This window comes from Mugil cephalus, chromosome 19 (genome assembly GCF_022458985.1).
Source record: "Mugil cephalus isolate CIBA_MC_2020 chromosome 19, CIBA_Mcephalus_1.1, whole genome shotgun sequence".
Taxonomy (NCBI): domain Eukaryota; kingdom Metazoa; phylum Chordata; class Actinopteri; order Mugiliformes; family Mugilidae; genus Mugil; species Mugil cephalus.
In genome coordinates, this window is record NC_061788.1 from 6676131 (window position 1) to 6698291 (window position 22161).

The 22161-nt window shown below is 45.8% G+C and overlaps 1 protein-coding gene across 3 annotated transcripts in view; it reads right to left on the minus strand.

The window, feature by feature from the left end:
- The window catches only part of ntng2b (netrin g2b), a 63532-nt gene extending 44920 nt beyond the window's left edge, over positions 1 to 18612 (minus strand). Inside the window, exons 1-3 of one of the 3 annotated variants that reach the window (XM_047569824.1) lie at positions 18231 to 18612; positions 16121 to 16845; positions 2783 to 3426 (exon numbers count right to left, since the gene is read on the minus strand). In XM_047569824.1, coding sequence (XP_047425780.1) covers positions 2783 to 3426; positions 16121 to 16339 — 863 coding nt within the window. In that variant the 5' untranslated portion in view covers positions 16340 to 16845; positions 18231 to 18612. Of the gene's footprint in view, positions 1 to 2782; positions 3427 to 16120; positions 16846 to 17674; positions 17784 to 18108; positions 18192 to 18230 lie in introns of those variants that run through there. The other 2 variants (XM_047569825.1, XM_047569826.1) reach the window with 2 other exon arrangements.
- Positions 18613 to 22161: the final 3549 nt, after the last annotated feature.

The following is a 22161-nucleotide window of genomic DNA, read 5'->3' on the forward strand; positions in this document are numbered from 1 at the left end:
GTCCTACGCTGGTTGATGAGAGAAGAGCTTGTTTTTTCCCGTCCCTGTCCGGGCTCAGTTCAGGTAATTAAGAACGGTTAACTAATAATAATTACTTTTGACTGGGCTCAGTCAGAGAGCCGCAGCTAGAGGCTCGGGGATATACAATACGGTCAGGAAGTGACTACAACCCTCTCTCCATCGATAACACCAGCGTATCTCATTACTGTGGTGACCTGCGGTACACTGCTGCTCAGTCTTGATCATATAAAACCCATTTCAGTGAGCTGTCCCCGCCGGAGCACCAGCGGAGTGGAATATTCATTATTCAAATTTTAAGCATTGGAAATCCCAATATGTTACTAAGGCCAGATGAGATGAGATGAAATAGCTTAGCCTTTTGTCCGGGGAACATTGACTAATCGGCTCGCTCCCCAAAATCAATTTCCCAGCCGTAAGCATCAGACACTCTTGATTGTACTGTACTGTTGAGGACCCCCCATCACTATCACCTAATACTCCTCCTGGCTGCTCAGAATAACTTATTGATTAGTGATTATGTTACGGGAGGTGTGGGTGGCCGGGGGGCGGAAGACGGACTGGCCTCAGTCATCTCCACGGAGCTAAATTTGGGTCCTCTGTTACCAGATCCAACACATACTGACACTATCACCCGCTGCCACCAGCCCGAGCTCTCTCTGGGTGAGCACAGAAATTTGTCGCGGTGGCGACGGAGCCTCGGAAGCAAAACACCGCCGCCAGCAAAGTGTGGCACAGCGGGGATTTTAAGAAACGCTCAGATATCGCGTACTTGCCGACAGCTAAATTAAGAAACGGGCGAGAATATTTCAGAGCAACAATGGCCGATTATTAAATCCTCTGGGTTCGGTGGGTGGGGGCCTCGGCGCGGTGATGGACTGCTTCGCCCCCAGGGTATTGGGCTGATCGCTGCCTCTCTCTGATTCTGTGCTGAGCCTGAAAAGTGGCTGTGATCAATACCTGCAGGCCCTTTCCACACTGCCAGAGGGCTGTTTGTGTGAGTGTGTGTGCTGTGTCAGCATCCACTCAGGACTTCATCAAACATCCCCCCCCATACCTTGACTCCACATGCGCACGCAGACGCCCACATCGGTCAACGCCCCGCTCAAACCGCCGTTCGTTTTCACTTTCCCCCCCACTCCCTTCCTCCTTCTCTTTCTCACACGCGCACGCACACATAAATTCACGCCTCCTTCCCCTCTCCCTTTTCTGTGCCATCCCAACAAGGATGTTAAATACCATTCAAATGTCAGCCGGCCGTATTGATTGGAATAATAATTCTGAAAGGTAGGAAAGATGGCTCGTTGATGCTAAGCAGGTGCGTGACGGCTCGGGCATCGTTCACTGTCACAAAGTTGCCATGTAAGGGTTCCCGGCTCCCCTGGCAGGATGCGCGCGGTGGTTTACGTTAGACCACCGAGGCCTTGTGTTTCTGCCATTAATCATTGTCCTCACAGGCCGGCGACAGGCAGTCCGGGATTCATGCAGAGAGAGAAGGAAGTGTGGGCGGGGGGTCATTTTAAAAACCCACCGGATCACAGCGGCTTTACGTGAAAGTATGCGTACGAATGTCAGAGCTGCGGCCGCTTTTCCTTATCCGTCATGTCTGAGTGAACTTATGAAAAAATAACATTGAAGGACATGCACAAAATAGGACATGCAGTTCGGCGTTCGGGTTTCTAATTGGATTCATTGCACAGAAACACATTACAATTATTTGTTTGCAAAAAACTATGTATCAATACATGTAGCACTTGTTAGCATAAAATGAGCACTTTCTGTAGTCGGCATTGACCACCGGTGTCTCCGGTTAAAATGACCACATTCAAAGTGGATCTGTCGTGTCTGAGTGAAGCAAAAGAGGAAAAATAATATCGAAGGACATGCACAAAATATAATGCGCAGTTTCAGTGTTATATTCCCAGCGTGCAAGAACGCCAGATACGTTTTGCGCACTTATTTGTTTGCAAAAAAACATGAATAAACACGAGCACTTGTGGCACAAAATTTGTACTTTCTCGTCTATAGTTGGCATTGACCGTTGGTGTCTCCGCTTAAAATGGCCACATTCAAAGTCGGTATGTTACATCCATTTTTATCTAATTAATGCACTCTTGCAGGATGCTGAATGCGAAGAGAAATATTACTCTGTAACGCCAGAGACGGTTCAACAGAATGCGTGCTGTTCTCTGGATAAATAATCCAGTGGATTTGCCATTTGCATCATATTTAATACAGTAGTTATTAGTCAAATCTTTCCTCCATAAATGAATATCATTTGCTCATTAACCTCTTAGTGAATTAGATTCTATCGTGTATTTTTATGGATAGTATCAAAGATCTGTTGGTTGGTAAAATGTGTAAAGGGAAAGTTGAACTAAACTGCAACACATGACATGTTCATTTTAACTTATCTTTTACTGTATCCTTTGCACATTATTTATTCTTTTTTTTTTTTTTAGTATTTTTGAATTTTATTTTGAAATGATCCACTCTTGCCGTATATATTTTCTTGTATTTCCCCAGAAGAGAAATCCTTTAAGCTACACGAATAAAATATATAAAAAAATGTCCACTATTTATACATGGAATTTTAAGAGTAATGTTTGCTTCATTTATAAATTAGTTAATTTCGTCTTGTCAGAGTACAGCACAAATTTTTGCTTTGCTACTACCAGTCAATTTTACAAATGTAAAATTGACTCCTGCATGCGACTGTTTCCCAAAACGTACGCCCCTAGTGAAGTACGGGAGTGACTCTCACCTGGCAGGTACATCGATGTTTGAGATGGCATAGAAGTACTTGAGTAGGTTGTCCCTCTGGACGTACGTGCCTCCGAGGGCTGGCCTGAGCAGCCTCAATCTAAGGTTGGTGAAGGTGAAGAAGTCCCTCAGTCCCTTCATACTTTCCATGCGGGTGTACAGGCCGTCCATGTTCTGTAGCCGGGGTCCGGCGAACACGGCGAAGCGCTCCCGCACCTCGAACTTCACATTCTTGTCGTTTTTGGAGCCGACCCAGCGCGAGTATTGCTCGGTGCAGATGACCCTGGTGATGTTGGCGGGCGACAGGTCGTTCACCCGCTTGGGCTGCATGTTGAAGGCGTCCAGGCAGTCGTCGGCGTAGAACTGGTAGGGCTGCCAGGAGCGCCCGTTGTCCATGGACTTGTCTAGTACCATGACGGTGGGGCGGCCATATTCGAAGGTGATCTGGATGTCGTCTGTGAGCTCCAGACTCTTGTTCCAGGACAAACTGATGTTGGCCAGAAGGGGCTCTGGATGGCGTCTCCAGGTGACTGTCTGCCAGTAGGTGATTAGGCCGTTGCGTTCGCGGTCCTGCATCAGCTGAGGTGGGTGGGCCAGGTCTGGGTTGGAGGCATCGCACTCGTCACTACACAAGTATGGGTTTTCCTAAAAGGGAGACGAGGACAGAGCAGCAAGAAATCAGTCGAGGGTTGAGCTCTAATTATAGCAACAATAGACAATATTAATTGTCAGGATGATGCATATTCCTAAAAACTGCAGTATATCAAATTACTACGGAGTAATTGATACCCAATGAACATGTCCCGGAACAGCTGCCTGCTTTGATCATTTTGATCATTCCGTACTTGCACAGACGGATATATTTCAGTCTCAATTCACCAGACAACAAAATGTCTTGCAGCAATTTTTTTTTTTTCTTTTTGAAATAACTGAGTTTGAACAGTTGATTTAATGATACGGTGGATTTGTGGCCCCTGTCATTGCCGTCTTTTATTTCAGCACAAGCACTGATACAAAAGAGATGAACCTATTCCTTCAGTATCTAAAAAACTGAACAACAGAAACCTTCCTATTGTTCCAAAAAAAGATCTGGTGTGTGTCTAAACGAGCGGTGCCCTGCCAAGGCACAAAGTGACAGAGAGCTTAAAAGTAAACTTGCCAAACAACACAACAGGAAGTGTGAAGGTCAAGAGGATCGTGCATCGTCACTGTCTTTGCATAGACAGCAGAGTGCTGCTGCACTTTTAACTCCAGAGAATTGATCCCCCCTCTTCTAGTGATGCCAAGACTTTAAAGCCGCTGCCCCTCTACACAACTAAAAGTCGACAGGATTATTCACACGGCTAACAGAGAGCTACAAACCTCTTTTCACCTGAATTAAGACACTTATTTCACTCTATAAGGAGATTTCATGCCCCTCATTTCCCTTTTTTTTCTACCAGAAAAACTAATTCACCATGCTCTTATTCAGATTTGCAAATTCCCCCCAAAAAGCCAACTGTCTCCATTATATGGCTTCCCCAGTTGCATTGTAGAGACGAGCTTAATTGCTAGCTGGATGGTGTTCAGAATCAACAATGTTTCCACATTTAGATGGTATGATATTTAATACCGTCTAAAATATTGACAAACTGGTAGGGAAAGTTTCTGTTTAGGTGTAGGTGCACAGCATGTGCCACCAGAGGTCAGTTTCTACAGGTTCAACAGGCACCAGACGGTGTCTGAGAGTGATGGAGGACTGGTTAACGACAGGGAACTTAGCCAGTGAGAGAGTTATTTGTTAGTAGAAAATAAATTCTTGGTTGGTCATTTCTCGTCTGTAGGTCTCCTAGCTAATCAATTAAATATACCTCGGTCATGAATTATGAAAATCTTTCCGCATTTGACGTCCATCTTTTGCTTGGGATGACTTCCAACTACGGATGTAATTTATTGGCTTAATTATTTTACTCAGCTGCTGGTCTTCCACCTCCACCTGCACATTATCCCTGCTCAGCAAACCGACGTGGGGGTAAAGTTTGGACTCGCCCTCTCATTCAGTTCAATGAGAAACTGTGTACATTGATCAGGCAAAACATTATGACCCCTTTCCTTATATTATAGGTCCTCCTTGTGCTAAAACCTACTGTAACTCATCAGAGAATGGACATGGTCTGTCCTGTGGCGCCTGTCAACAAAATGTTGTTGATGTGGGGGGCCAGTGGGTTAAGTGGAGGGGCCCACGGATACTTGATCAGTTTGGGATCTAGTGAATTTGGAGGCCAGGTCAACACCTTGTGCTGTTCTTCATGTTTATTTGAGTCGTTCCTAGACTGTTCTGTGTCTGTGTCAGGCTGCATCCCACTTCTCCTGTCAGTGGTTTTAATGTTATGGCCGATCGGTGTACATCTGCGTCCGGCAGGATTCAGTGAAAGCAGGAGGAATATTGTCCCCAGATTCGTCTCTGAAATATTGGGACACTACGAAGATATGAGCAAATAAATACCACACATGCCTGGAATCAACACTTTGTTGAGTGAATGACTTGCTACTTTTAACTGGGAGGTGGTTGGGGTGGATAGTGGGCTTACAAAGCACAAGGTCTCCAGGGTTTTTACGCCCTGTCTCCCAACAGTATTTTGTTTTAAGCATCAAAACAACTTTAGCTTAAGGGTAGGAAGAGATTAAGTTATCAGGTAAATGTTAAAAAAAAAAAAGTTGGAACTTTTCCTGTATCAACTCAAAGCACAATCTTTTCTCAGAGGTAACACTGTGAATGTCTGAACATAAAAATAATAATACTATTAAAGATAAGAATACAACTATAATTATATAATTGTGTCTATTGTTCTGTAGGATTGGATATTTGGGTAGAAAACAGATAAATAATGTTGACGTTTTTATGACCAAATACAGTAATACACATTTCCTTATTGAGTTAGTAGAAAACATTAGCGTGATTTATTTTGCAAATTAGTTTTATGTAAATGCTGTTTCTTGTTAAGTGGTACCGACTTGCATATTAGTAAAAAAATAAATAAATAAATGAAAAAAATCCATTTCACATATCCAGGAATACCTAATTCCACCGTCGCTGGCTCCTCGCGTTGAGACGTCTGCAGACTTTTTTCAGGAGGACGGGTGCAGCCGCCTGCTGTAAGCCAGATGTCTGACATCCCCATAACCACGAAAGGGAAAATATTTACACAATGAAATCCCAGAGATCCTCCGTGTCTCTCTCGGTGCTTAATTTGCAAAATTCAGCTCCAGTGCCCCTTGGATGCTATCACATTCAGAAGGCTCGTCGTGCCCCCACGATGCACTAATTAGGCTGATAAGGGTTATTATTTTCTCCAGCATTTAGACACAGTCATCCACCGAATCCATTTTTGTATCGTTTGTCCACATATTCAGTTTATCATACACCGATACAAGCGTCTTTCATTGCACTTTACTGTGCACGGACTTGTAGCATAACTCCCAAATATATAGTTTCCTTCATGTAAACTTATTATTAGTTGACTGATTGGCTATATTTTCCAATAAACTCTCAATACAGACCATTTATTTAAGTTAAGCAATGCTGCTGCCTGCGAAGTTTCCTCTGGGCTGTGTTTTCAGCCGCTTCTCCTGTTTTCCACACTTGTAGTACCTGATTAGATTTTATAGCTTGTGTTATCCTTCTTCTTTTATTTATTGGGAATCCAATAGGCTTTCTGGATTTTACTGCATTATGCGTAACGAGCTCTTGATGGAGTAGAGAGTATAAATATCCCTCGATTTTTTTTTTTCCTTTCTTTGTTTTTTTCCACCTCCATCTTCTCTCCTCCCCTCCATCTTCCTCCCCCTTCGTCTTTGTTTTCTTCATCTTTTTATTTTCACTTTTAGCTTTAGCGCCGCGTCAAACTGTGAGTGTTTGAGAGCATCACCGGCTCATCTTGATATGTATCGTTTGTGAAGATAATGGCGATTATGGTTGTAATACACCTGAAAACTGCGTTAAGAAAAGATCTACTTCAGCGATTATTTTGTGGATAGATGGGAGATGTAGATATTTAAATGGTGCAGGACCAAGAAGAAAGGATGAGGAAAATGTAGGCAAAGTCAAATCTAAGCCGCAGTCACATTAAATATTTGGCCTGCAGAAACCTTGAGCAAGGCACTGAAATTTTAACTCCGGACCTGAATGTGAAAATCCCATAAGTAATTATGGGTTGATCCACACCTGCCACAGTGTTTATACTTTTACCTTAAAAAAACACACACACAAAAAGAAATACGGAGTAACATGCTTCTTTTGTATTAAGATCTCCAGAGACAATTAATGTGCAAAAACGGATCTAGTGATTTTGATGTGTTGGTTCAGGACAGAGGTGCTACTGGAGATATAAGGTATAAGGTATATCAGAGAGACCTTTATAATCAAGAAAGCTCTGTACGCTAAGTGGAGACTAAGATAAATGAAAACTAAAGTTCCTGACAGCTGGATATATGGCACCCTCCTAAATGCTTTTTAAGCTCTAAGACATTTGATAAATTGCTGTTATTCATGAGATTACAAAGTGCTCGTGCAGGTCCAGTGTTAATAGTTCTGATTGTTTGATCCAGTTAGCTTTTTGGATTGATATTCCGTGAGTGCACTACAGACTCACTCCCATGCTGCTGTTATCACCTACGTACGTGGACGGTGTTGATTCGTAGACGGTCGAGTGTTTGACGTCTGCATGTTGTTAATTCACCGGGAATCATTCTGTTGCAGTTTGAATGAAAACACGGGAATAAATGACGATATTTTTTAAGACGCGGTGCACCTTCTGCCACGGCCAATGTTCCCTCGCCATACACCGACCAGGCATAACATCACGTGTAGGTCTCTCTCGTGCCTCCAAAACAGTTGTGACTCATCACAGAATGGAAATGAGTCTTCTGAGGGCGTCTGGCAACACCAGGTTGTTGGTGGAGGCCTTTAGTTGAGGGGAGGGGCCTCGGTGGATCATCACACAGATACTTGATCAGTTTGAGGATATGGTGAATTTGGAGGCCAGGTCAACACCTTGTGCTGTTCTTCATGTTTTTTTGAGTTGTTTTTTTTGTTGTTTGTGTGCCTGCTGCTATCAGGGAGCGTCATTGCCATGGGGTAGTGAGGGGGTCTGGTCTGGTCTAGGTGGGGGGTACATGTCACATCCACATGGATGAATGGTCCAAACGTTTTCCCAGCAGAACTGGGTAACTGCACTGTTACACAGTGGTTAATGTCATACTCCTGTCAGTGGTTATAATGTTACGCCTGATCCAACACTTTTTTAAACTTAATTTCAATTAAAAACCTGATGTTCAGCTCTCTCCATGTTCCTCCGTGGCTCATTTTTTTGTTCTGCTGTAAATTCCTGTAATTGGTGCAAAAGTCTGAACCTCTGGTAAAAAGGAATAGTTTCACACCGGAAAAACACTGAACCATGGTTCAGTTTGAGCCTGACTGAGCCCACCACCACCACCACTTTATGTCTGGACTGTGGTTTCTCACCTGCAACTCAGAGTTAGAAGATGAAAAACTAATTGAGCTAAGTGTGAACCCACCCAAATGAGTCCCCCTTTTCATATTTAGCAGTCTGATGTGACCACACAGTGTAGTCCATGTGTAGCATCGCACCCGGACACGACCTTACATTTCCTTCATTTGAACTTCACAAACAATTGTTCTCGGTGGGCGTTGTTAGATGATGCCGTCCGTGAAAGCATGATATTCTCTATGCGCGCTTACTCCGACCAAATCCCTGCCTTTGAAGCCATTTATCCGATTTTAATTACGACAAGATATTGAAGTTACAGTGAGAAGCTGAATTACACGAACTGATGGAACCACTAATATACAACAGTAATGCGATACTGCTGCTGCTTTATGCCGTGCAGCAGAATATGATTGCCTAATGACTTTTAAGTGATTCCACCCAAATCTGGTCTTTGGCTATCAAACGCTGACCCCCTGCAGGCTTTAAAGAGCAACTGTATATAGTTTGTAACTTCAGCCTTGATGGAAAATGACAGCTGTAGTCAGCAGGGCGCTTTAATATGCTCGAACCAACGCACACGCCTGCTAATGAGCTTCAGAGTTGTGCGCGAGAGGTAAGTTTTGCATGAAAATACGGCGCGTTTAACATACCGCGCATACAGATTGTGTTGCGGGAGTCGCTGGAGAAGTTGTTTCAATACTTTCGTTTCTGCTACCGGCATCAGTTCAAACTTTCCACAGCTACCTCTCAGTCTGCTGATTGGTCAATACTCGAAAGGTTGTGGGGTGGAGTATTACATGAAGCAGCACTTTCTCCTTTATGATGTAAGCCCCGACGTGAAAGCGACACCGCGCCACGCATCGATGCGCCGCGCAAGCACGGATCGCGTGTCGCCCGCTCCTTTTGCAGACGCTCGCTTTTTTTTCGCGCCCGCTGCGAAGAAGAAGCCGCGTCCCGTTCCGCCTCCTGAGTGGAGCCACTGGACTGCACCGGAGGGAAAGTGAGCAGTCACTCAAACCCGCTCTGGTGATCTAATAACAAAAGCAAAAGTTACAATCCTGCGAGGCCGAGATTATAAATCATCTGATTTATGGTGACAACGCAGAGTGGGGAAAGCTCCAAACATAAGCAAACGCTGAGCTGGTGCTGAGGGAAGCTGTACGGAAAAAAGAAAGACGCTGTGTGGGATCATAATGCGTGTGAAGGTATCTTTGTACCGGAGACTGCAGACCTGTCTCCCTGTCCTCACCGGTAGCAACGTAGCGGCATTGTTCCTCTATCTGATAACCCAATTATCTCCCTCGCACTGACTCAGATAGCGATCACTGTCAGCGTAAACACACTTAGGGGCGATAATCTACAACGCACATAAGCAAGTGCGACCAGTAATTAGAATCAGATGATGAGTGTCACAGAGGACGTCAGAGCGGGAGTAGCTGCCCCCGTAGTGGCCCAGCTGCTTCTGCGTCCTCCGCCGGTGCCTCCGCCGCCCGACCTCAGTCCAGACACACACACACACGCACACACGCATGGTCAATAAGATTAGTAGGCTGTTGTTCTGGAGATGACCCTTCACCTACAAATCCTATTGAAAATGATCACACTGTCACACTGTCCCAGATACAGCAGAAAACTCTATATAGGTTAGAACCTGGGAGTGCATTTGTGACAGCCGCTGTATTCTCCGTGTGTGCTGGCAAATCCACAAGCTGCACAAGTAGGCTCAGTACAGTTTCTTTTTTATTTATTTATTTTGTTACATCTCGTCTCTTGGTTGGATTTGAGCGTCTGGTTTACTGTTCACTCCCCTGCTCCGACCTCAACCGGGCCCTTTAGGATTAGCTACGGTAGAGGTGATATGTACAGTAATATAGGCTGGAAGATTTTTATCCTCCCATGAGAGACTTACGCGAGGTTATGTTTAAGCCCTTTTGCAGCGCCCTGTCCTCCTTATCCCACTCCTGCCTCCTGCTGCTGCTGCTGCTGCTGCTGCTGCTCTGGCCCGGGCCCGGGCACATCTCATCACATCTACGCCAGGATGCACACGCCCACAAACGCCCGCAAAAAAAAAACGGCTCTCTTTCCCTTTCACAAACACGCGCACACACGCACGCACAGATCCCGGCCAAATGCTGCGGCAGGTGGCCCACACTGCTAAGCCCCCTCCAGCGTTTATCCTCGCCGGGATCCTGTCTCCACGACAACAGCCACCGCGAAGCCCCCGCCACGAGCGACTTCCTCGTTTTTTTTTTCGCTTTCCCCGGATAACGGCGGTCGTTAATATCTCCTCAAGTGCTGAAATTTGATTGAAGTTTGAGTTATTTCTGCGGGGTCTGTTATTGTGAAACTAATACTAAAAACAAGAGCTCTCCGCCGACCTCCTAATAAATCATCAGCGCTGAAAATAGCAAGCTGCTATTTTGCATTTACACGAAAATAAAGCACAAAGAAAATTGCCTTTTGCTTTCCGTCGCGTTTTCTGGCCATGTCTGCTCCCTCCTCCCCCCTCCCCTTCCGTTGCCATCTCTTCTTTATTTCCACCTGCACTTATAGAAGTTTCTAAGTTATATTGCTAGCAAGGGGAATAAAGGCAGAGCACGCACACGCGCACACACACAAAGACACAATGTATTTTGTTTTGGAGAAACATCAAATGAAACGACCCTCCCATTAAAAAGGCCACCAAGGGGACGGGAAAGAGATATTGCTTTTTCACTTATAACGTTAATCTTTTATTTTGTCGAAGGTTTTTCCATCATACGGGAGTTTCCTGTCACCCAGAATGAAGATGGTATATCTGTTGGTGTGTGTGTGTGTGTGTTTCCTGAGAAATGTTTATGTCTGCACATGTATAGATTTACAAACCATCGACTTGATTTTTTTTTTTTTTAACTTGAATTAGCCGAAAACGCGATTATTCGCCCGCTGCAGATTTGTCTCGCTGGGTACGAAGAAACAGCAGTTGGCGAGTGTAGATGCGTTTTTTAGGTGTGCGTTCGTGTGGGTAGGTGTTGTTTATGTGAGTGCGCTCGTGTGTGTGTGTGTGTGCGCGCAGGCAAAAGTAAATGTTTACTGTGGGCATGTGTGATCGCGCTGGAGGAGGAGGAGGAGGAGGAGGAGGAGGAGGACAGAAGAGGAAGAAAAGGGGACAGAGCTGAGACGCCATGCTGCTCCGAAGCAGCAGCAGACCTTGTCCTGCTCAGATCTCCACAGTTGGATCTGGTACTTGGAGCCCATACAGTGCACACGGAAACAACAAAGTATTTCAGGAATATGTTTTTTCTGTTTGGTGCACAGATGAGGTGAATTCGGGGAAAAGCTATTACCTTTTATTGATGTCTGTTATGAAATCTAAACTAATCACAGAGGTAGATACAAGGAGGCAGAGGAGCAGGAGATGACGCAGATTGTGCGTCTTTGTATTTTGCTGTACTGTATGTGCAGTTATTTAGCTTTGCACTGCTATAACGCAACACCGTGGGACTCGAAACCGAATATTATTTTTAGTCACCTGCTGTACGTTACCCACAGCGACGCTTACACTGCGATAGCCTCGAGCTAACGTAGCCTCAAGCAGAGATGAGGAGCGAACTATTGGAACCCCGCAACCCCCGAGTCCCGTCACTCGAAGCGGTTTAAAAGGTTTCACCGAGATCCCTCTGAAGCCACATGAGGCTTTATGCAACTTTTAGATTAAGACCAGCACGCTCCCTCTTTAATTGCGTTGAGAAGATCCGGCGTCTCGTCGGCGTCTCACACTTTCGACCCTCCGGTAAATGACACTCGCTGCCTCCACTGTACGGATATTTAAAGACTTCAAGAATATCAGTGTCGGAGGCTTTCGCGGCTCCCGTTAAAACTTCAAACCGAAATCGTATGAAGCGCTTCCTGTCTTTGAATCAAACTGAAAGTGAACGAGGAGAAAATATTCATGTGGAGAGAAGCTGTGGCGAGGCTTTCCGTTGATTTAAAGGGTTTCGGAGAGAAGACATAAATTTGTTTAACTTAGTCAATGTTCTTATTCGCAACCTTGTGTAGAAACAAAAATGAAATTAGGACTGAAGTTGGGTCATAATCGGGGCAAAGAAGCCTTTTAAACGCTTGTGAGCAGGCGTTTCCAGGGGACTGCCTTGGGTAGTTATTATAATAGCTCTCAAATCTTCCAGTAAAGTAATTGTATCAATGTGGAACATGACCACAATAACCAGAAACAACCAGGTCTATCAATGTTAATTCCATATTTTGTCATGAAAAGATCTCACACACTAAACAAATGCGCGTCTTCTTTGAATCCAGCTTCTCCGTACTGCCTCCGGTCCTCAGATCCCGGTGGTAAGACAAGGTGGTTTGCTAAGTTCACCTCAGGCTGCCTAAGCCCCTGCGGCCAATCCCTCTTAGTATCACCTCAGTCAGGGATAAATCTCACTTATAACTATCCTCCCGTTCTGCCAACACATCTAAACACAATCAGATCACTTTCAACCGTGTCCTGATAGGGAAGCACGCCATGCCATTACATCACCGCACCCTCCCCCACGCGCCTTGTTCGTACAGTCATCCTCTCTCGTTCTCTCCGTCTTTAGCCGTCTCGTCCCTCCGTTAATTATGCCCCGCGCTGTCAAACCTGCTCCCGCTGTTTCCCCAAAATCACCTCCGAGCGTGTATTATTAGGACGCTGGCCACCTGGGCTAGCTTTAACCCCGGGGAGGTGCATCAAGAATGGCCCCGCTGCTGGATGCGGGTGGCCCTTTTTGCGAGGCCTTGATGGCCCACTGCTGGGGGGGAGGGCAGGCCGGCCAGGTTCTGGCAGGGCTACACTGGGCAGCGAGTATGAAGTATGGCCATAGGCCCAGTCTGGGATGCACTGATCCACGCTACCAGCTGCCATCTTCCTCCCCTTCCTGCGCGCTCCCCTTCCGCTGCTGCGCGGCTTCTCTCTCTTCTCATGTCTATTTTTAGAGCTGGCAGATTTCTACCTTCTAAAATGGGCAAATGTGTTGTGGAACAGGAAGGTGTGTGTGTGTGTGTGTGTTTCATTTTTTTTCTTTTTGTTTCTTAGACATACTACCGTGCACCGTTGCCCAACTCGTGCACACGTTTCACACACCCCTGCTGCCGGTCCCCGTGAACGTCACCGCACGCGTGCCGTTACGTTCCCGTACACGCTTCCCACGTTCATTCGCCTGCTCTCTGCTCTCGGCCCCCGGGGGAGACTGTTGATTGAAGGTTTCGGTTCAAAACCGTAAAAACAAAAAACAAAATAACAAACAACGGCACGTCGAGACCTCGCTGAACGCCGCAGATTTATTTCGACGCTGTGTGCACCGCCGCGGAACTGTGGTCTGATTTCATCTTTCTGCTTAGCTAAGCTCGGATCTTCCTCACCTCTCCCTCATCATTAGCCATCCCCCTCCTGCAACACACCGCCTCAAACCTCCTCACTCCATCACCTTCAGCTGCGAGCTACTACTCCACGGCAGCTATCGCACCGAGGAACTACAAAGACGCCGCCGAAGCTCCCGCCACAGAACTAGTGACAGTAGCATCTTTGTCAAAGTGCTGGAAGCCCGTCACGTTGAAAGAAGCCAACATGCTGGCCTGTTTGGCTGAGGAGAAAGGATGCTGCATTCCCAGGGAACAAGAGAGATAAATAGAGTAGAAAAAATGCCTCCCTGTGGAGACGGAGGGAGCAGAAACTACTGTAAACCGATGCAAGCAGGGGTAGCTACAGTACGCCTCTACATCAAAACGCCCCGAAAGTGAATTCTCCCATAGTTTTTAGGAATGCACTGTAGCACTCGTAGGGTGAGGGAAGAGGGGGGGGGGGTGGAAATTTATTTTGCATCTTCCGCAGTGTGTCTCAAGTCTTATTAAGGATGAGCAGCTCTGCGCATTGGGTGATGCAGTTTTTTTTTTCTTTTCTTTTTTTCTTTTTTTTTTGTTGGTGCCCTGACTTTCCCTTGACTTGTGGGATTGCTGGATGAGTGAATGTAAATGTACACCAATTAGATAAGAAACCGGCTTCTCTGCAAAGCTGCCAAATCCGGGAGCAAGAGGAAGAGGAGGGGGGGGGGGGACAGAAAAAAACAAAAAAAAACAACAAAAAAAACACAGCTTGCCTGAAAATAAATGATCTGTACACCAATACTCCTCAACCAACACACACCCGTCCAAAAGAAGTAGAGAAAACGGATGTAATGGCCTTGATTCCCTGTTGAAGTGTGCGCTGATACGTTAATCCTTTGTTGGAGGAAAACGATATCGGTGATCGGTGTTCGGCTCGCGCTGAGATTTCCTATTAGTATAATGTAAACAATGGATTGTTAATGTCGCAAAAAAAGGAACATAAACGGTCAAATAATTATCTTTGGTAATTAAATCTGCGCCGCTTTCTCATTATGCAGGATTCTGAGTCGGGCGTCCCTCATTTTCTTAAGCAAACTTTCATCTCTGAGCTTCTCCGCTCTTTAAATCTCCAGCCAGTGCACTTGGGGGAGCTGGTTAAATCCCTGCAGCCACAGATGACCTGAGAGGAACCAGAACTTTCCACTATAAAGACCCCGTCCTATGGAAAAGTGCTGACTAAGGCCAGACTCCTTCCTGTCCTGCCCTCCATCCTTCTCTTTCTTTCTGTCTCAGCAGCCGAGCGGCGCACTCTGGATTCTTGGGATGAAGCGACGCTGGTCAACCTTTGTAAGGAAGCCCATTAAGGAGCCCATCAATATTTCATCCCTGCTCACTCAGAAACATAGTTATAGAAGTTTCCAGGCCAGGGCCATTAGGGGGCAGACGTCAATACGTTATGGCAGCGGGCGTCTCCCCCCTTCGCTTCTCCCCCATTCGTTCCCTTGCGTCTGTCCATCTCCCCCCTTCAAGAGAAGTTACCGGAGAGGCCTTTCTCAAGACAACAGCGGTTTCCGCTACTAAACAAATCATTAACCATTAGGCGTCCAAGGACCACAATGTCCCTTCTTGTTCTTGATGACCCTTCACACTAGTTATTAGTCTATACTAGAGGTCGGCAGTGAAGCAGGAATAAAGACTTGTTTGCAAAACTCACTCAACATAACACACGTCCAGTCACTCGGATGTTTTCATATTGTGGTGTAGAGAGATTTTTTTTTTTTTTTTTTTTTTGGTGAGATCCTGACTCATGGTTCTTGAGACGAGTCTGACACCTTCAGCACCGGCCATCCCAGCAAAGCGGACACTTGGACGACGGGCCGATTACCACGAGGAGGAACCGGTCTCACACCCCCACTGAGTCAAAGCATGAGTCAAACCTCCGGCATAAAACTTTTTCACTGAAGACGCAGGGGAAAGCTTAATTCCAGTCTTATGATTCTGATTTTTATAACCCTTATTTCAAATTATTACACTTACATTAGCGAGGAGTAGCCTGCGGGCTGAGCTGTGTTAAATATTGCTGTAGCAGACATTTTAACGAGTTTTCCCGCTGCTCACCCTCCAGTGTCCTTGGAACTAAAAGGTCCCACTATATGCATTTTTACCAGAGGAAATATGAGTTCCCCTGGAAGCCCGAGTCAAACCGGATAGCAGGCTGCCAAGTCCACACTAATGTAAACAACACCTCCAGACATCTCTGAGAGAAGTGGATCTGTGCCAAATCATTTCCATGCCTGCTCTGACCTCACTTATCAATGTGTGTCATTACTTTTTACTTATCACTTTTAGCTGTGATCTTTTTGATTTTGAAAACTTTAGTTCTCAACCTTTTTTTTTCTTTTTATATGATTGTGTGCTCATTAATATGTGAACATTACTACGCATTCATACGTTAATTGTAGGCGTAAAAAAAAGATGCAACACGAGTCCGGGTGGGAACTCACCAGAGTGCAGAACCTCTCCGGTGGGTTTCCACATGTGATTCCGGGCGGATCCACCTTGATCCGCATGTGGTCTTTCATGGACGCGGGCTTCGGCTGGCACGCGTAATGCTCCCACACCGATCCCTCGTCCGTGCTCACCAGGGACTTGCACAGTTCGTACTGGCCCAGCGTGGAGGCCAAGCAGTGCAGCAGCAGCAGCAGCGCGGCCTGGAGGAGCATGGCAGGCTGGGAGGGTGTCTGGAGCGGGGTCCGGCACAGGGTGAGGGGGACACGGAGCTCAGAGGAGAGGTGAAGCGCATGGAGCGGTGATCATAAGTAGATAGTAGATATGGGTGCCATCATACAGTCCTGACGCAACTCGCCCCCGGGCTTTTAAATCCTCAAATGAAAGGAGAGCGCTTTTCAGTCAGTCAGTCAGTGTCTCTTGACAAATATTGACGGCCCCCAGAGAGCCGAGAGAGGGACACTTTGCTGTTTCGACGGCTGATTTCCTGAGGATGAGGGGCGGTGGGTGGAGAGACGGGTGATGTTACAGAGATTAATCTCGGCATACACTTTAACCATAGTGGTGCAGGGAGTTAGGTGGGTAGATGTTCACGCCGGGTCCATGTCTCAGAGAGGGCCGTCCTGCCGGTAATCAGTGGAGCTAGTTGGGGAGGATGAAGGCGAAGTGGCTGCGTCTTCAGGTATATCCATTTGACGTTTTTGATGCTTTTCCGGTTGTCCTGGGGGCGAAATGAGAGAAATAAGAAGTTATAGCGTAATAGTTCACCACGTCTTTAATCGTCCTGTAAATGCATAAAATAAAGCCCCAGTGTTTTACGCACACCTCATCACACACGTCAACTAATGCACTAATGCCAGCGTTTGAAGCATTCATGCATAATGGGCAAGTTGCGTTCTTATTTTAATTAGTGTAATTATAATCCATAAAATAGCCGCGATTAATTTTAGGAAAAGCGGTAAAAACATCACATTTGTCTTCAAACTATAAAGAAAACTTTGAGGCGAAGGGAGAGGCCGAGGCAGCTGGCTGTAAGGTGGGCAACTTTGTTTAGACTGTTTAGATCCCCCCCCCCCCCCCCCCCCCAGTCCAGCCTGCCGGCGCGTTGGGTGACATATAATTTTAAGAGCTGCATATTTAAAAGCACTAAAAAGCGCCACGCGGTGCGGATAACCTTGTGCGTAAAAACACGTGCTGCTGCTGCTGCTGCTGCTGCCGGGTGCCGCCTGTGCGTGCAAGAGTTGTAATTGCTCCTATGGCTCCCCAGTGCTGGGAAGGGAGAGTAGGCTGCAGATGTTGTGATGATAACAGCAGTGCAAGAAATATCCATAGGACAGATTCATTTAACATCAGACGAATTAACTGTTTTCTTGTGAGAAATGCAAAAACATTTTTAAAAAAGACGAGAAAACCAAGAATTCTCAAGGAGGCAGGAGGTAGTTTTTGACAAATGCATCCACTTGATTTAATTTTAAACTGAATATAAATCAATGTATGTGACGAATATTTTTATCCTTTTTTTTTTTTTTTTTTTTGCAGTGTGGACTAACCGATTATAATCCGACTGTCATCTCGCACTGACAGGAGCCAGGACCTTGAACAACCTATCCCACGCCGCCCTGTGGACTCTGACTTAGTTCCCTGTCAAAAAAAAAAAAAAAAAAAAAGAAGTCGCCAAAGCTATTTCCCGGCGCTGACAGTCTTGTAGGGGTGTGTCAGTTTCTACAGTAGTACATCCCACCGAGAGGCTTCGCGCACAGTGAAACGTTGCCAACATCGCACGTTCGCACAGGGACGCATCAATGCGTTCGTCTTAAATGTTGCAAATTAATCCTAAAGTCGCCACATCGCTCTGATTTTCTCCTGAAGTGCTTTAGATATTGGTGTGGAACTCAGAAGCGGCTTCTCGGTGCAGACTTCAAAGAGCTGGAGCAAAAAAAAATGCATCGTGTTGCGAGATTGTTTTATCAGATAAAGCACTTACTTCTAACATGCATCTGTCACGGAGGTCAGCACTTTGCATGGACTACGTGCACGTCCACCCTCTTTGGCCGAAAGGATCCCCCCCACCACCACCACCACCACCCCCCCCGCACACACACACACCTCCGGCCGTCCACTGTACTCGCTCCCCGCTGCGGTCCTCCACTGTACTCCCGTTCCAGCAGCCTGCCCGGCTCGCTGTTTGTGTTTTTGCCGTCTGCCGGATACTTTTTATCGCGCCGTGGATGGCTGCGCACGGCAGATCGGTGTCCTAGATCTGGAGAAACGGCTCGGAAAAGAGGACCGGGATTCGGCGTCAAGGAGTATCAAAAAGTATAAAATATTGAGTTTGAGGAAAAGCTCGTGCCCGCCCTTCGTCCCCCCTTCTCCTCCTCCTCTTCCCACTTTACAAGCTCGGGTTTACCCGGGATGCTCAAGGGCAGAAAGAAAGAGAGAAAAAGCCTTTATGGAAAATATCACCCTCCCTCCTCCTCCTCCTCCTCCCTCTCTCTCTCCCTCTCTCTCTCTCGCACTCCCTCCCTCTCTCTCTCTCTCTCTCTCTCTCTCTCTCTGCCTCTCCCCCTCTCTCCCTATCTCTCTCTCTCTCTCTCGGTTAATGCCTGGACTAAATCCTTTTACCATCACTTTCAATCACTATCTGAGCTTTTATCTGCTCAGGCGCTGCTGCCTGAACCGGGGCGGTGCAACTTCCCCTCCGCGCTCCTGCTCCAAACTGTTCCCCACCAGGTCCGATGTGCAACCTGCTCGGCTTAAAGGACCAGCCGGGTGTTAGCGTAGCCTCCCCTCGACCTCCTGCGTCCAGATGTGCGCAGAAACAAGGCACAAACAGCACGAGCTTTTCTTTTCTTTACAAACGAGGACGAAGTCACACTTGTCCCGGCATGAAAAAAAAAAAAAGATGTCTCTCCAATGCTCGTACTTGTAGGATGGCTGCAGCACGGGTGAATATAGTGACCTTATCCCGCTTTATTGAATTATTTATCATCAACCCTAACCCACTGTACAGCTTTAAAAGTCTCTAACAAGATTATGTAACGTGACATTATGTAAAAACATGAAATATTAGCAGATTATATCATGCAATCATATGAATTAAAGTGATGTCACCGGTGGTTTTAAACTTCTGCAGTCCTCCACCCTGACGCACTTCGTTGTTGCTGTTATATTAATAGTCCGTGCATTTGCAAAGCTGTATGCGTAATGTTGCTAATTGAGTTGCTGCTGCATGGTGCCCCCTGCCCTAAATTATTTTGAGGGGTCACTAACTGATAAACAGTCAAAGAACAGATTAAAAAAAAAAAAAAAAAAAAAAAATATGCAGCACAAAGCTTTTAAACAGGAACATGAGCGTTCAAAGCAGCGGGGGTCCAGATAATCTGACTTTCATTTATTTTGTTTTTATTATAAGTTGAACTTCACCCTGCGTCCTACAATTCCCATGATGCAATAGTATCTGGCATGAGTGTAGGTGTGAGTTTAAAAGACATTTTGAAGTTTGCAAACCAGGCCTCACATTAACCCCGCGATAACAGATTCTTATATGGAGCCACTTGGGTGAACTTCAAAGTTATGAGCAGAAATATGACTACCCATCATTTTTGACATGACAAATGTGTTAGCAAGTAGTTGCAGTTTTTGGTGCAACATCATGTTTCGGTCACAATCGCATGTGTTTAGCTCTCTTTTGCGTCGCTACTAATTCTTTAGAGTTCTCTGCACTTTTCAGCTTTTAGCCATTTAGTCACTGACTGTGACGAGACTGAACCTAAAATGTCACACAACATCTCTGCAGGAGAGATGCTTTGAGCTCCGTCTTATGAGTCGATGGTATCATCAGGATCCATTTCCATGTAAGATGTTATACCTGCACGAACCGACCTTAAAGTGACAAATATGTGCAGGTGAGGCTTTAAGTGACGTATTCTTGAATTCGTGGAACATTTGTTGTCTTAAAACTTATTACTCTCAGGATGAAATGGTCATAGCTTGTAGACAACATGTAATTATTTGGGGTCACAGTTTTATTGTTTTGCTGCTTCTGGAGGTTAGGAGCCTAAAGGCTGTGTCTCTCTCTTGTCCTTTATTAAGTTAAAGTCCAACCGGGAGATGAGCCTAAAAATGTAATCTCTGTTTTTTTTTTTCCAGTCTTATGGAAGAGTCACGATTTCAGCTTTTCTCTAAATACAAGTCAAAACAAGAATCATAAATAGTTTGTTTTATTAAAGTTACCCACTTTTCTCTGTATGCATTTTACCTCCACAAAAGCAATAAAAGGAAGTAATCACTAGCAGAGTAATAATCCTTTTACATATTTTAAATGTTTAAATGTCTAATGATGAATGGTGATGCAGCTGCTGTCTGCATGTGGTTTTAGAAGTGGGGACGGGAACTATCATCCGAATCTCAGATAGACACACACACACACGCACACACACACACTGGTCCCGTTACACTTCACGCTTCAGTCTCAGTTTGAAGTTTGCATCCCGTCTTTCAAAACTTTCACCAACGCGGTCGCACGTTTGACGTCGGACTTTGCAAAAACGTTCGCATTCGTTGCTCTTTATTTTGTCGTTCAGGTTGGCGAAGCTCACACGTCCAGGCGTCTCCAAGGAAACAAAACCGCTTACTCCGGCGCCTACATGCGAGTGTCTCTTACAGCTATAGCACTGTTTGCTTAGAAAAGGGAGCACATACTGATTGTTTTTAATGAATTAATTAATTGATCCTCAAACATCTTCCGAGAGCTGCGAACATCTCCGCACCTAATTCTGGAAGCCGTTCAAGAAGCTGACACTATTGTGCTGCCAGCGCTGGAGCCGATTCAGTTTCTGCCGAGCCACAACAGTAATTCACACTTAAAGGGTGAGTGACACGTAGGATTACATAATTCACACATGTGGCCGAAAAGAGAAGGGCCAAAAGACACAAGCGGGAGAGAGAGACGCACCATTCAGAGGAAATTATGAACCTGTGTATAATACGCAGGCGTTACACCCCGGAGAGGATCGATGCCCCGTCCTTGCAGGGCCTCCCTCCTCTTTACGTATCTTTTGAGATGTGCTTTAACCCTCTTTTGTCCTGCTGAAGTTTTTGGAGAGGACCCTGTTTTTTCTCGCTGCTGTGAGTGTGAGCAGGCCCGGACTGAAAAACAACCCCTCCCCTCTCCCTCCTCCCTCCCTCCTCTGGGATCAATAAAGCATCACAAACATGGCATTCACTGCTATAAGTGGCTATTGATACAGAATAACAGAATAAGGACTTTAATTGACTACAACAGAAGAAGGAAAAAAGGGACTCTGCTCAATGTGTCAAGCGGGCATCGAGTCGAAGATGAAACACAAACTGCGCCGCGTTTGTCAGAAGCTGAGAGAAATCTATGGTGCAGCTTATATTTCACCTTCAATATTAGACTTTTCAAAGGTCTTCCGACTTAATCTTTTGAAACTTTGTGCAACAAATCCTCCCGCCTCTCCACCTCCTCGTCGCTCGCGTTTAGAAGCGGAGGTCCGTCGCTGATTCAGCCTCGGTCAGAGGGCGTCAGCCGTGCAGCAAACGTGACTCCGTGTGATCGAGCCAAGCGCATTCGTTTCACAAACGAGCGCGGGTCTCACGTGTAGGCAGCGGAGCCGACGGCCGACGGGACTTGCGTTTTCCAAGCAAACTCACGACCATCATATCCGGACACGTTTCCTACACGATTTCACACTTTACTAAATCCACTTGAATGTGCATCAGTAATCTGATAGAAATGTCAACCCTCAACATGATGAATGAGTGAAATTGCGTTATGGAATTCAATTATGTCTACCTAAATAAGAGCATCAATAACAAAAGAACAGCCTGTCCTGGCTAATAGACTTACACACACCACGGTATGTAGCACAGTGTTTGCATTTTTATTTATTTATTTATTTATTTGCTGCGACAGCGCCTGCGATTTGACCACGCAGAGCTCAAAGCGGCCGTGTAAAAATTAGATATTTGTTTCATAATCGCTTTACGTGGAAATCTGCTCCGTGAATCACTGGGC